At 45.9% G+C, this 15,551-nt stretch overlaps 2 protein-coding genes and 1 long non-coding RNA gene across 7 annotated transcripts in view; 2 read left to right on the top strand and 1 right to left on the bottom strand.

Annotated features, from left to right (window-relative positions):
* The window catches only part of LOC127007142 (uncharacterized), a 95,642-nt gene that overhangs the window by 53,076 nt on the left and 27,015 nt on the right, over positions 1–15,551 (bottom strand). The gene's annotated exons all lie outside the window — the stretch shown is intronic.
* Positions 1–15,551, top strand: part of LOC127007200 (probable serine/threonine-protein kinase DDB_G0268876) — a 44,105-nt gene that overhangs the window by 15,907 nt on the left and 12,647 nt on the right. Inside the window, 2 exon segments of the mRNA XM_050877914.1 lie at positions 4,632–5,015; positions 5,703–5,948. Coding sequence (XP_050733871.1) covers positions 4,632–5,015; positions 5,703–5,948 — 630 coding nt within the window.
* LOC127007143 (uncharacterized) lies at positions 3,132–4,624 on the top strand. Of its 3 annotated transcripts, none has more exons than XR_007760087.1 (3): positions 3,132–3,317; positions 3,572–3,763; positions 3,827–4,624. It is a non-coding gene; the product is annotated as an uncharacterized LOC127007143 (long non-coding RNA). The 3 variants fall into 3 exon arrangements; XR_007760088.1 differs by having other exon boundaries at positions 3,508–3,763; XR_007760086.1 differs by having other exon boundaries at positions 3,132–3,445; positions 3,508–3,763.

Raw genomic sequence — 15,551 nt, 5'->3', positions numbered from 1 at the left:
CTTTTTGCCCTTGAGCTGTTTGCTGTAAAGAAAAAAAAATGGGTGCCTTGTGGGTGCGGTACCATTGGTGGGGACAGAAGGAAAGGGCAGGGAGGGGAAGGAAAGGTCGGGTGAGGAAGAGGAGGAAAGGGTGAGATTAAAGAGAGCTGAAGAGTTTTCGTACGTTGATATGCTGTTGTTTTTCATTGATCCGCCTGCTGTGGTACTTTTGGAGGGGACAAAAGGAAAGGCCTGGGAGGGGAAGGAAAGGTCGGGTGAGGAAGAGGAGGAAAGAGAGATTAAAGAGGGAAGAGCTTTCGTATCCTGTTATGCTATTGTTTTTCATTGATCTGTCTACTGTGGTACTTTTGGAGGGGGCAGAAGGAAAGGCCTGGGAGGGGAAGGAAAGGTCGGGTGAGGAAGAGGAGGAAAGAGAGATTAAAGAGGGAAGAGCTTTCGTATCCTGTTATGCTATTGTTTTTCATTGATCCGCCTGCTGTGGTACTTTTGGAGGGGACAGAAGGAAAGGCCTGGGAGGGGAAGGAAAGGTGGGGTGAGGAAGAGGAGGAAAGAGAGATTAAAGAGGGAAGAGCTTTCGTATCCTGTTATGCTATTGTTTTTCATTGATCTGTCTACTGTGGTACTTCTGGAGGGGACAGAAGGAAAGGCCTGGGAGGGGAAGGAAAGGTCGGGTGAGGAAGAGGAGGAAAGAGAGATTAAAGACGGAAGAGCTTTCGTATCCTGTTATGCTATTGTTTTTCATTGATCTGTCTACTGTGGTACTTTTGGAGGGGACAGAAGGAAAAGCCAGGGAGGGGAAGGAAAGGTGGGGTGAGGAAGAGGAGGAAAGGGAGGGATTAAAAAGACAAGAAGAGTTTTCGTATCTTGTTATGCTAGTGTTTTTCATTGATCCGTCTGCTGTGGAACTTTTGGAGGGGTCAGAAACAGAGGCTGGGGAGGGGAAGGAAAGGTGGGGTGGGGAGGAGCTAAGGGAGAGATTAAAGAGAGCAGAAGAGTGACGTTAAAGCCCCGTGATGTGTCCCTTCCTGTGATATTAGTGACGCATCGAGTAAATACATTGCCTGTAGAGTATATTAGTAGTGATGAAAGATGCAACGATGACTGACATTCTTCGAGGTTTTGTACATTCAGTTATTTCATGTTGCAAAATATTTCAGATGAACGTGAAATAAAAAATGAAAAAAATGGCTTCAGAAACTCTACTCAAATTTCCTGAAACCCACCCACACACACACACACACACACACACACACACACACACACACACACACACACACACACACACACACACACATGGACTTGATGATAATGAAAATCGAAATGAAAAAAAAAAAAAGGAGTGAGAATATATAATGCAACCTTCCTCCTCCTCCTCCTCCTCCTCCTGCTGGGTGAGTGACAGCTGATGGGGCGATGGAAGGGATGGGGAGAAAAGAAGGGGGGGCGGGCAAGGGATATAATGTATGCTGCCAGGAGCCCCCTATTCCCCTCCCATCACCCCCTCCCCCACCTCTCTCTCTCTCTCTCCCCCCCATCGGGTGTATTTCCAGCATTACTAATTACACCAAACACGTCACTTCCTTCCTTCCTTTTTTTTTTTTTTTTTTTTTTTTTTCATTATTTTCATCCTCTTGTCTTTTCCTTTGTTTTCTCCGTTTTTTCTTGCCTTCCGTCCATCCATTTTCTTGTATTTTTTTCTTTCTTTCCTTTTATCTGCCTTTATCCTTCCTTTGCGTTACCTTTGTTTTTGTTTGACGATCGATTTATACTCCACATCAAAGACCTTTCCTCCGCCTCCGCCTTCTTTTCCTCTTCCGTCTCCTCATCGCCATTCTCCTCAATATCTTTAATTTTCTCTCTCTCTCTCTCTCTCTCTCTCTCTCTCTCTCTCTCTCTCTCTCTCTCTCTCTCTCTCTCTCTCTCTCTCTCTCTCTCTCTCTCTCTCTCTCTCTCTCTCTCTCTCCCCTTTCTGCCCCCCCCCCCTCCTCCACACACACATAAAAAGGTTAATCGTTGCCTTGTCGTATCGCGTACTAATCCTTTATAAGCAAATTCCCTCCTACTGAAGATTAAATCGTGTTTGTTTTATCAGTACAAGTGATGGAGATCATTCGTTTTGTACTATCGTTTTCGTTGTATTGGGTTTGGGTATGTTTTCATCATCATCATCAACATCTTTTTATTTTTCGTTTTTTTCCCAGTTGCCATAATAATGTTTTGAGTGGCGTTGCTGATATGCTCGGGCGGAGTGGAAAAATTTGGGCGGCTTTTACGATACCCTACGCCCCTGTCCACCCAGCAGTGAATGGGTACCAGGTATTAATCGGGGGTTGTGTCCCGTCTCCTGGGGTCTGTTCCCTTCTCTATAATTCCTTCCCCTTCTGTCTCTCTCCGACATATGACCACAGATGTTGCGCCGACTAAACCAGACTTACCAACTTTTTCCTGATATGCTGAAAGGTGTATTTTGACCTGCGCATGTGAATTGTGGCGGACTGTTGGTTAAGTATTTCGCTCTTAAGTAACAGTTCGTTTGTATGGTCACTCTATATGAGCCAGTTTCGAAGCATTGGGACGAAGCTCGCGAGAGGGCGTAGCGGGAGAGCAGAATACCACCTCAGTTCGATACCAGCGCGCTCGTATTCTACGCATTCCCCATTACTCCACCCCCTCAAGTGACGTGGTCGGGGTCGTAAACAGCCAGGCGTCAACGTGAGGCTGAGATTTCGCAAACAGTCACAGGGACACTGGTGAAATTACGTCATTGGACACACGTGGATGAACTCCCTCCCTCAATCGGCATTCGTAAAGTGAAGACGTCTGGTGGAGTGTTTCTGGCAGGGTTGCGTCATTCGTTTCAATCAAGGAGCTTTAAGGTGACGTTAAGTGTAGATTCAAGGTGGCGGGGACGGGAAAGGTTGCGTTATTGGATTTAGTTGATGTTAAGAAGTGTGAGTGTTGCGTTGGTGGTGATGGACAAGGTTGCGTCATTCGTTTCAGTCAAGGAGCTTTAAGTTAAGGTGACGTTAAGTGTAGATTCAAGGTGGCGGGGACGGGAAAGGTTGCGTTATTGGATTTAGTTGATGTTAAGAAGTGTGAGTGTTGCGTTGGTGGTGATGGGAAAGGTTGGGTCATTGGATTTAGTTGACGTTAAGAAGTGTGAGTGTTGCGTTGGTGGTGATGGGAAAGGTTGGGTCATTGGATTTAGTTGATGTTAAGAAGTGTGAGTGTTGCGTTGGTGGTGATGGGCAAGGTTGGGTCATTGGATTTAGTTGATGTTAAGAAGTGTGAGTGTTGCGTTGGTGGTGATGGGCAAGGTTGCGTTATTGGATTTAGTTGATGTTAAGAAGTGTGAGTGTTGCGTTGGTGGTGATGGGAAAGGTTGCGTCATTGGATTTAGTTGATGTTAAGAAGTGTGAGTGTTGCGTTGGTGGTGATGGGCAAGGTTGCGTCATTGGATTTAGTTGATGTTAAGAAGTGAGTGTTGCGTTGGTGGTGATGGGCAAGGTTGCGTCATTGGATTTAGTTGATGTTAAGAAGTGTGAGTGTTGCGTTGGTGGTGATGGGCAAGGTTGGGTCATTGGATTTAGTTGATGTTAAGAAGTGTGAGTGTTGCGTTGGTGGTGATGGGCAAGGTTGGGTCATTGGATTTAGTTGATGTTAAGAAGTGTGAGTGTTGCGTTGGTGGTGATGGGCAAGGTTGGGTCATTGGATTTAGTTGATGTTAAGAAGTGTGAGTGTTGCGTTGGTGGTGATGGGCAAGGTTGGGTCATTGGATTTAGTTGATGTTAAAAGTGTGAGTGTTACGTTGGTGGTGATGGGCAAGGTTGGGTCATTGGATTTAGTTGATGTTAAGAAGTGTGAGTGTTGCGTTGGTGGTGCTGGGGATGGGGGAGGAAAGGGGGGAGGAGGAGGATAGATGGGATAATGGTTCTGATGGGTGTCTTGTTGATAGTTAGATATGATTGGTGTTTGAGTAGATGGCTTTCTTTTGATATTCTCGGGGAAATTGGATTGGATTGATTTAAATTTGGCGCCACAACAGTCAGGGTCATATGGCGCCGTTCTCGAGGAAAGGAGAGATGAGGAATATAGATGGGATACTGCTCTGATGGGTGTATTGTTGATAGTTATATATGATTGGTGTTTGAGTAGATGATGTTCCTTTGATATTCTCGAGTAAAGGAGAGATGAGGAATGTAGATGGGATACTGTTGATGGGTGTATTGTTGCTAGTTATAGGTGACTGGTGTTTGAGTAGATTGTTTTGATATTTCCGGGATAAATGTTACTGCTGTGATGAGAGAGGGGGCTAGGAAAGGAGCAATATAGGAAAATAATGGTGATTTTTTTTAATTGACAACATTTTATTAGAACCAGATAACAATTTTGCGAGACTTCAACGCTTCCAGACAACGCGTTAAATTCGAGGGTCGGAAGGAATAACATTTGAGAATTACTGATGATGGTTAATACTTTACATTGATACTAGATAAAACTTTACACTCGCTTCGTTAAATTTGCTGGTTAAGTGGAAGGAAAGGGCCATTAGAGCGATACTGATGATTATTAATATTGATTTCGTTACCTGACCTTCGTTCGCAACATTTGGTGACCTTCCATCTTCTTAGGTCACCGGCGTTCCTCCTCTTACGGGAGTGTGGTGGTGAAGGAGGCGGGGGAGGAGGGGCAGGGTGGTGGTGGTGATGGTGGTGGTGGAGGGCGAGGGGGAAGTGGAGGTAATAGTGGAAAAGTAGGTGGAGGAGGAGGAGGGAACAGAGGAGGTCAGTCAGCTCCACCATATCCTTCTCTTGTTCCTAGTTTCCCCAAAGTCTCCTCCTCCTCCTCCCCCTCCTCCCCATCTTCCCACTACCCCCACCTCTTTCCCCATCTCCTCCCCGGGATTCCTCAGCAGCAGCAACACCACCACCCTGCACACCTCCACCACCACCACAACAATCCCCAACACCACCACAACCAACACCACTGCTACCAAATGCCTCTGTATCAAATTGGTGAGTGAGTGAGCGCGTTAGTTAGTTTCTCTCTCTCTCTCTCTCTCTCTCTCTCTCTCTCTCTCTCTCTCTCTCTCTCTCTTGCTAGTACTACATGTGGGTTAGATAGTTGTAGTTGTTGTTGTTGTTGTTGTTGTTGTTGTTGTTGCTGCTGCTGCTACTTTTGTTTTTTTCCCCTCCTGCTGCTGTTGTTTTGCTATTGTGATTATTAGCAGCAGATGGCGTTTGTGATTATAGCAGTAGTATAGTCGTAGCCGAAGCAGTGAATTTTGTTTGTTTGGTTCGTGATGTTATAGTGACAACCTGACTCGTTATGGAATGAGATTTTTTAAATTTTTTTTTATTAATGATTTAACTTGGCTTTATTATATGTGATGTGGGCTGCAAAATGTGCGTTTAATTACTGCCGTGTGTTCGTATAAATGTGTGTGTGTGCGCAGAATCGTAATTGATGCTTTTGCGTATAATGTGATTAGTATGATTATTGTTATTAGTATTATCATCGTACTCATCATCATCATCATCATCATCACTACCACCACCATTATCATTATCATCATCAGCATCATCATCATCATCATTATCATCATCATCGTCGATCACTGAACCGCCACTACCCACAACCATTCATCATCACATCAACCATTACCACCACCACCACCACTCACGCTCTCCCTCCCCCCACAGACCCGGGCATTCGGGACCCAGGGGGCAGCTTGGGCAGGGTGGAGGGGGCGTTAAAATACCCTGATATGCCCCCTCTCCTGCCCCACACGCCGTCCCCCTCCCCCTCGTCCGCCACCACCACTGCCAGCATCACAACCAGCACCGCCGCCGCCACTACCAGCACCACCTCCAACAACACCACCACCACCACCACCACCACGGCGATCCCTTCGTGGTTACCATATCCTCTCTTCGGGCCGGAGCCAGGTATGAACGTGTGTGTGTGTGTGTGTGTGTGTGTGTGTGTGTGTGTGTGTGTGTGTGTGTGTGTATATACCTGTGTAATTCACCACGGCCTGATCACGAGTTGGACTCGCTTTCGCCAGCAGGTACCCTCCCGACACGAGCAAGTGCTGCTCATTATGTATCGATCTCTGGTACTGTTAGACTCACACACCACACACCCCATCCCCCTTACTCAAGGGGGGACAGTAACCACTCCTAGTCAACGGAAAGAATCCGGCCTGAGCGGGGCACGAACCGCCGCCTTTTTGGCTGTGAAGCCTTGCAGCGCGGCGCTCTAGCCGATTGAGCTACCGGAGTGTGTGTGTGTGTGTGTGTGTGTGTGTGTGTGTGTGTGTGTGTTTTACGTCGCGGCCTATAGCGCCGGTAGGCTTCTTCCCGGTGGGGCCTGATGGTCGGCCCAAGACTTCTTCCCGGTGGGTCTTGATGGTCGGCCCAGCCCGTTCTGGCGCAGGCGAGTGTTTATAGTGGCGCCATCTTGCATTGGCTCATGCTGCCCTCCCGGAGCTCATCTAGAGTCTAGAATCTAGAGTCCGGGTTGATAGGTGGTCTTCTGTGTGTATGTGTGTGTGTGTGTGTGTGTGTGTGTTAATTATAGTGTAAAGTCTTTTATTCTTAAGATTTTTTGTAATATAACTAGATTTCACATCGAAATTGAGAAAAAAAGTAATACAGCTGTTTCATCTCTCTCTCTCTCTCTCTCTCTCTCTCTCTCTCTCTCTCTCTCTCTCTCTCTCTCTCTCTCTCTCTCTCTTTATTTAGATATTACAAAGTTTTCTTTTTGCTTGTTGGAGGCACCGCCGACGCCACAAATCCTTTCTTTCTTGACCTTGAGAGGAGGAGAGAGAGAGAGAGAGAGAGAGAGAGAGAGAGAGAGAGAGAGAGAGAGAGAGAGAGAGAGAGAGAGAGAGAGAGTACTGAAGCACCTGTGATGTCAGTGAGATCTCTCTCTCTCTCTCTCTCTCTCTCTCTCTCTCTCTCTCTCTCTCTCTCTCTCTCTCTCGGTGATAAACTCTTTGATCCTTACTTCATGGCTTTTTCATGCACTTTCTCTTCCTTTATGTCCTTTTCGTGCATTCCTCTTCTCTGACTACTACTACTACTACTACTACTACTACTACTACTACTACTACTACCACCAATTATGCTCCGGCTACTTGTTCCCTCACTGCTTACCTCTCCTCTGATATCCTTCTTCCTGTTTACACATTTTGGTTACTCTAAACGCTCGCTTCCGAATGTTTTTAATCACCATCATCATCATCATCAACATCAACATCTTTCTATCCATCGTTTCTTTCCGTGTTGCCATGTAAGGGGAAATAATGGACTGAAAGGTGTTGCTGAGGTAAGAAATGAACTACTGTGATAATGAAGGTTTGTATTCACTTTTTGATATTTATATTTTCCAGCTTTTAGTTTGTATGCTGTAGAAGGGCGTTATTCCATCTCACCTTTTCTCACTATACCTAGTTCGGCAGTCTTAATTATAATCTGCCGAACTAGTAATCCAGAAGCAAATGAGCGATACCCTTTAATGTTGTATATACGTCTTACATCAGACCAAGTATATACGTCTTACATCAGACCAAACCACCGCCAGACTGACAATCCGAAGGAGGGACTTAAAATAACACGAAAAGAACTGAGTGTATTGAACTTGAGGTGACGGCGACTGTTGCAGAAGTCTCTCCGTCTTTGGTGGGAGGGGGGGAGGGGGGGGCGACTTGCGTCATTAGTCTGCGCATATTGACCTGTGCGCAAGGAGTTGATGGGCATCCCTTACCTTACCGTACCTTACCTTGCGCCGCTACATGCACTAAATATAAGAGGTCTGGATGCGTCTTTCCTTTGCCCTTGGTGTTAACAGTATACGTGGAGGTCGTGATAGTGCTGGTGGTGATGGTGTTAGGAATTGCACGTGGTGGTAATGGTGATGAATATTGGTGGTGATAATGCAGTGGTGATGTTACTGATTGCGTAGTGATGGTGAGGGGCGGTGGAGGTGAGTGTGATTGCTAACGGGGGTGATTGTCGTAAGGTTGGTGGGTGTTATTGCGTGTGTTGGTGATGGTGATGAAATTTGGTGTTGGTAAGTCGTGGCGATGGTGGTGGTGGTGGTGGTGGTGCCCCGCTGGCTGGGTGACGGTGCGTGTGGCATGTCAGGTTGACTCACGCGCGTGACTCACCGGCGCCGGGAGCCGTGCCAAGGCGCGTACACACACACACACACACACACACACACACACACACACACACACACACACACATATACACACAGACAAAGAGAGAAAGAAAATGGTGTGAGGAAAACAAAATAGTCACAGATTAAAGAAAAATATGATAGTTGTTTCAAAAGACGAGACACTAAGAACGTGACTTAATGTAAATAAAATGCAATTAGGTAAGAACACACACACACACACACACACACACACACACACACACACACACATCTGGTACCCATTCAGTGCTGAGTAGACAAGGATAGGGATGAAAGGAGACTGCCCATCCGTCTCCACTCCGCCCGGGAATCGAACCCAGCAGGACCTATCAGTTGTGAGGCGAGCTTTCCAACCACTGCACTACGTGTGTGTGTGTGTGTGTGTGTGTGTGTGTGTGTGATTTAGACGTGGAAGATTTGAGAGAGAGAGAGAGAGAGAGAGAGAGAGAGAGAGAGAGAGAGAGAGAGAGAGAGAGAGAGAGAGAGAGAGAGAGAGAGAGAGAGAGAGAGAGAGAGAGAGATAAAGTGGAGGAAGGTGGGGAGGAAAGGAGAGTGAAAGTGTTGAAGGGTACGTACGAGGGACAGGATGGGCGGAGAGTGAGTGAAAGTGACATATGAAAGAAACTCAAGCTTCGTTACATGGGCCAGGGAACAGACAAAGACTGAAGGTATTATAATGACGCTTAAAGAACAAAAATAGACTTGGGCGGTTCTTACCATGCACAGACCTCTCCTCCCGAAATTGTCCTCTCTTTCGGCCACCTCTTTTGATTTTTTTATAGGATCAGCGAGTAGCGGGCTTTTTTTTATTATTGTTTCCTTTTTTTGTGCCCTTGAGCTGTCTCCTTTGTTGTAAAAAAAAAAAAAAAAAAGATGACAACCAGAGTAACTGTACCAGACCAAGAATCGTAGAAGTTAGGGCAGACAGAGCCAAGCGGAGAGGAGAGGTTAGGGCATTGCCGGAGCAGGATGGGGTACACTTATATCAGACTGAGAGTTGGAGGACTGTTAGAGTTGACTAGTAATGGCCCGTTGCGCTGAACGTCATACCCAAGCTAATATCTAATGCTGTCCCATATCCTAATGCAAGAGTTGATCGTTATGTAATTTCTTTCATATCTATCAATTCGACACTGGAGTAGCCTTCCTTCGTCTGTATTCTTCCTTACTATGACACTCTCATTTTTACCCAAGCTAAAATCATATCTTGTCCCATTTCCTGATGCAAGAGTTAATAGTATCTTCATTCTTTCATCTCTATCTCAGGGAAATTGTAGAACAGCCTTCCTTTGTTTGAGTTTCTGCCTTCCTATAACGAACTCTTCTTTCTACTCTAGCTAATACTCCATCCTGTCCTATTTCATAATGCAAGAGTTTATCAGTATATTCATTCTTTCATCTCTTATATCTGAGAAACTAGATCACCTTTCCTTCGTCTGTGTTTCTGCCTTCCTATAACGAACTCTCCTTTCTACTCTTGCAAATATTCCATCCTGTCCTATTTCATAATGCAAGAGTTTATCAATATATATCTTCTTGGGAAAATCTGCAGCAGCCATCCTTCGTCTGTGTTTCTGCCTTGCTATGTCGAAACTCTTATTTCTTCCAAAGCTAATATTCTATCCTGTCCACTTTCCTGATGCAAGAGTTAATCAGTATCTTCCTCGTTTAATAGCTCTTATCTGGACACTGTAGCAGCTTTCGCGTGTCTCTTCCTTCCTATGCCGAACTCATTCGTTCCTGTCTTGTCCTACTTCCTAATGCAAGATTTAATCAGTATCTTCTTGCTTTCATTTGTAGCACTGGGGAGGTCTGTAGCAACCTTTTTTTCGTCTGTGTTTCTGCCTCCCTTTGATGTACTCTTTCAAGGAGTATCTGAACACCTCGTGAATTAGATCGATAACTTTTTAGCAGTGCCCTTATTCATATTTGTTTGGGTTGTTTCGCCTCGATTTGTTTCGTCCTTGGCAGAGAGAAGAGAGAGAATGCCAGCGATCGGTTTGTCAATAGGTCTTGGTTCGCAATGGGTGGAGAAGGGGAGAGAGAGAGAGAGAGAGAGAGAGAGAGAGAGAGAGAGAGAATATATTTTGTTGGCGGATAAGTTTATTCAAGGAACTGACTCTACCACCCAGCATTCTCTCTCTCTCTCTCTCTCTCTCTCTCTCTCTCTCTCTCGCTTTGACACACACACACACACACACACACACACACACATACACACACACACACACACACACACACACACACACACACACACACACACATTTTTAAGCCTATAAAATGAATGTATATATACAATTGGGTATATATGTCACACACACACATACACACACACACACACACACACACACGCAGAGAGAGAGAGAGAGAGAGAGAGAGAGAGAGAGAGAGAGAGAGAGAGAGAGAGAGAGAGAGAGAGAGAGAGAGAGATTCAGAGGGAAACCCAAACTTCCACGCATTGGTGACAAACGTGTGTGTGTGTGTGTGTGTGTGTGTGTGTGTGTACCTCCCCCCATATCCCCGAGCACACCATCACATCTTGGAGGCTGAACGGAACCGGGGCTTGCGGGGCTGGGCTAGGCAGAGACCAGGGCGGGGCGGGGCGGGGCGGGGCGGGGTGTGGCTTGAACTTCCCCACGTCAGTGTATATGTAGCCGCCGCCGTGAGCGCCCTCCACCGCCCCACGCCCGCATTTCCTTATCTCCGCGTGTGTTCCTTGCCGCCCCACGCCCTCTGCTGGCCGTGCGTGTGTGCATGCGTGTGCGTGTAAGGGCGTGCATCGTGGCTAAGCCGTGAGCGAGGGTGGTAAAGGTGGAGGGGAAGGTGGAGTGAAGCCTTGAGCGTAATCCACGTGCCTAGCCAGGGTGTGGGAGCCGCCCCTCCACCCACACCCACCCCCCCAGTCACCCTCCACCCCTCCACCGGCCCCCACCAGCCCCCCCATGGGCCTAGACACGCGGGGGGGGCGGCTCTCCCCCGAGTGTCGGCCGGGGGGGGCAGGGCTGTGTTGCCGGCCGTCCTGTCACCCGCCGCCCCCCGCCCCCCGCCGCCCACGCCCTCCGACCATGGTGATGCTCGCCTGGCCCTCTCACCCGCGCCCCGCTCCCCCTGGCCTCTCACCCGAACCCCCGACAGGTGCGTGGGGGGGGAAAATATGGTGTTGGGGGAGGGGGAGGGTAGTGATAAAGGGGAGAAGTTGAAGGGAGGAAGTGTTGTGTGTGTGTGTGTGTGTGTTGGGGAGGGGGAGGGTAGTGATAAAGGGGAGAAGATGAAGGGAGGAAGTGTTGTGTTGTGTGTGTGTGTGTGTGTGTGTTGGGGAGGGGGAGGGTAGTGATAAAGGGGAGAAGATGAAGGGAGGAAGTGTTGTGTGTGTGTGTGTGTGTGTGTGTTGGGGAGGGGGAGGGTAGTGATAAAGGGGAGAAGATTAAGTGAGGAAGTGTTGTGTTGTGTGTGTGTGTGGGGAGGGGAGGGTAGTGATAAAGGGGAGAAGATGAAGGGAGGAAGTGTTGTGTGTGTGTGTGTGTGTGTGTGTGTTGGGGAGGGGGAGGGTAGTGATAAAGGGGAGAAGATGAAGGGAGGAAGTGTTGTGTTGTGTGTGTGTGTGTGTGTGTGTTGGGGAGGGGGAGGGTAGTGATAAAGGGGAGAAGATGAAGGGAGGAAGTGTTGTGTGTGTGTGTGTGTGTGTGTGTGTTGGGGAGGGGGAGGGTAGTGATAAAGGGGAGAAGATGAAGGGAGGAAGTGTTGTGTGTGTGTGTATTGGGGGGGGGGGGGGAATCTCCACCTCGTTCATTCTCATTAAACTTTACTCCATTGCATCTCCTCTGTCTCCCCTTCTCTTCCATCTCCTCATTCTCCTCCTCTTTCTCTCCCTCTCTTCTTTCTCTTTATCCTCCAACGTGTCATCATTGAGTGCTGAATCATTCTAACGTAGACGGATCTTCAGTTCCCAAGACAAGGCAGTAATCTCTTATTCCCAGGTTCTCGTGCCTAACCCAACAGCAAGGAATAATAATCGTGTGCCCACGGTCCATGTTCGTGTGCCAGTTGAAGCTCGGAGATTTAAGATAACATGCATTCACTAGTAGTTATAGCAACGCCGAATTATAGCTCATTAGGATAATATTTTTCACTATTAGTAGTTATAGCAAAACAAAATTATAGACCATACGGATAAAATTAATTCATTAGTTGTTGCCGCAAAACCAAATTAGATATTAATGCGATAACATTGATTCACTAATTCACTCGATAGTTATAAGAAAAACGAATACGCTAGTCAGAACTGCATTAATTCAGTAGTTTCTAATGACATGGGTGAAAAGCTTGTTCTCGTACCTACTTCCAGCACTACACTAAACCTTAAAACTACAAATGCGTGACGCTTCATAACTAAATCGTATCACGCAAAGACGATATGACAAAACTTTTGGGAGTTGAAAGTGTCAGAGGAAATGAGCAGTCGAAGAGAAGTTTATTGCAATCCTTTCCTTGTCTTATACTGTACCAGCAGCAGACTAGACCAGTAGAGTAGATAACCTTTTTAAACTGTTTTTTCTTCTTACCTGCCTATCCTCAGCTCCTCCTCCTCCTCCTCCATTATTTCTCAGAACGTTTGGCGCGTAATACAACTCTACGAAGAACCCTTTATTTGTCATGTGGCTGTTGTTGCTATTCTCCGTATTCTCCAACTAAGACTACTTTCACCACCATTTACACTACTACTACTACTACTACTACTACTACTACTACTACTACTAGATACTACTACTGTTATTATTTTTTTTTTTATCATTATTATTAAACAAAATCGGTGCGGAAAGGGAAGAAGAATATAGGAATAGATACAAAGAATAAGATATGGAAAGAAGAAAAGGTGGAGGAGGAGGAATAGAAGGAGAAGGAGAATAAGGAGGAAAGAGACTAGAAAGAAGAAAGGAGGAAGAGAGGAGAAAACGGAGAAAAACGGGGCAGAAATAAAATGAAGAGGGAGTGGGGGAGAAAAGAAACTAGAGAAGGGAGAGAAAGAGGGAGGTGGAGGAAAAGAGCGGAAGAACTAGAGAGGGAGGAGGGAGAAAGGGAGAAAGAAAGGACGAGGGAAAAAAGCGGGTGCGTCTCTCTCTCTCTCTCTCTCTCTCTCTCTCTCTCTCTCTCTCTCTCTCTGTCCCCCCCCCACGTAGGTTAACACGTGGTAGAGAATGATTCAGAGTGAGTCAGTGCTCTCTCTCTCTCTCTCTCTCTCTCTCTCTCTCTCTCTCTCTCTCTCTCTCTCTCTCTCTCTCTCTCTCTCTCTCTCTCTCTCTCTCTCTCTCTCTCTCTCTCTCTCTCTCTCTCTCTCTCTCTCTCTCTCTCTCTCTCTCTCTCTCTCTCTCTTTCCTGTTGCGTCGTGCTTTTATTGTGTGATTCATCGCTATTTAGTCTACAAGTCGAGAGAGAGAGAGAGAGAGAGAGAGAGAGAGAGAGAGAGAGAGAGAGAGAGAGAGAGAGAGAGAGAGAGGAGTAAGGAAAGAAACAAGGAGAGAATGGGAAGATTAGTATGGAAGATGAGAGAAGAATAGGAGGATGAGGAGGAGGAAGAGGAGAAGAAAATCAAGTCGCCAAAATCAAAGAGGAAAGTGGAGGAGATTTTATTATGGTGTAGTGGTGGATATAAGATGGGAGTTTGCAAAATAGTAGAAGGAGATGCGTGGGAGATAGAGAGATGCTGGAGAGTAAGAGGAGGAAGAGGAAGGGATGAGCTCAATGGATGCTGAGGGTGAAACTGAGAGGAAAATGAATGATGATGATGATGATGGAAATAGATGCTGGAGAGTAAGAGAAGGCAGAGATAAAAAGAAGGTAGAACTCAATGGATACAAATGGAGAAACGGAGAAGGTAATGAATGAATGGGAGAGAGATGATAATGATGATGATGATGATGACGACGAAGGAAAGAGGAGTGAGTGTTAGTGGTGATGATGAATGGTGTTGATGGGTGGTGATAATGGTGCTGAGGTGGTGGTGGTGGTGGTGGTGATAAGAAAGAACGTTAAAAGTAGATCAATGTTCTTATGTATGTATGAATGTATGTTTATGTATGAATGTATATGAACACCACCTATTATATTACACAGATCAGAGAGGTCAGTGCTCCGAAACTCACACACACACACACACACACACACACACACACACACACACACATGTATATCAGAGGGAGTCGTTTTTTTTTTTTTTTTTTTTTTTTTTGCTAAACTTTTCCTCCTCCTCCTCCTCTTCCTCTTCCTCCCCTTCCTCCATTCGCCAGTCCGGGTTAGCGTTTGGCGGGGTCTAGATTCTTTCTTTCCTCCACGTCTCCCTCCTTTCCTCCCTTCTCTTCCTCCCTTCCTCCTCCGTCTCTTTCCTCTCTCCATCTCTCCTTCCCTCCTTCATCCCCTGTTCACATCACCTCTCCATATAGTCTTCCTCCTCCTCCTCCTCCTTCTCTTCCTTCTGTCTTTTTCCCCTTCTCTCCTCCTCCTCCTCTTCTCCTTTTTCTCCTTCTCCATTTTCTTCTTCTTCTTCTTCTTCTTCTTCTTCTCCTTTTCCTCAGTGATCATATTATTGTTATTATTATTATTATTATTATTATTATTATTATTATTATTATTATTATTATTATTTTACTATTATTATATTTCATTACTCTACGGTCGTTTAACGCTACATTTTAGTTACAGCATTTGATTGAAGTATGATTTTAATTTGGTTTCCTATATTTACGTGCTTGCATATCATATATTTTTTTATTCTCCTTGTCACTTTTTTTCTGGATCGTCAAGTGTGCCTCTTAAGTGTGTGTGTGTGTGTGTGTGTGTGTGTGTGTGTGTGTGTTATTCCATGTTATCGTTCTCTTACCTTTAGTCGTTATTTCTATGGCCCGCTTCCGAGGATTGTGGTAATGTCTTTGTTGTCATATCCGTCTGTCTGTCTGTCCGTACGTCCGTTACCAGTATATCTCTGAAACAGGATTAGTGTTAACTCATATACAATCCTTAACATATTCCTCCTTAAGTGAACATTTCAGACAATATCTTTTATGGAAACTCCGATAATAAGAACTACATTTTAGAATAAACTTTAGATTTTATTCCACAAATCATCTATTTTTATCAAGTGGACTCTATCTTCACAGTTCGTTAAGTCTGTTCTCTTCCGTGTATCTCACCTTTTCTTCAACATTTTCCCTTGTGGTGGTGGTCATGATGGTGGTAGTGGTGGTGGTGAAGGTAGTGTTGTTGTTGGTGGTGGTGGTGGTGATGGTGGAGGTAGTGGTGGTGGTGATGGTGGTAGACTAGGTGGTGGAGGTAGTGTTGTTGTTGGTGGT

The sequence above is a fragment of the Eriocheir sinensis genome, chromosome 34 (assembly GCF_024679095.1).
Source record: "Eriocheir sinensis breed Jianghai 21 chromosome 34, ASM2467909v1, whole genome shotgun sequence".
NCBI classification, from domain to species: Eukaryota; Metazoa; Arthropoda; class Malacostraca; order Decapoda; family Varunidae; genus Eriocheir; species Eriocheir sinensis.
Note: the sequence above shows the minus strand (reverse complement) of the source record. Positions and strands in the feature narration are given on the sequence as shown.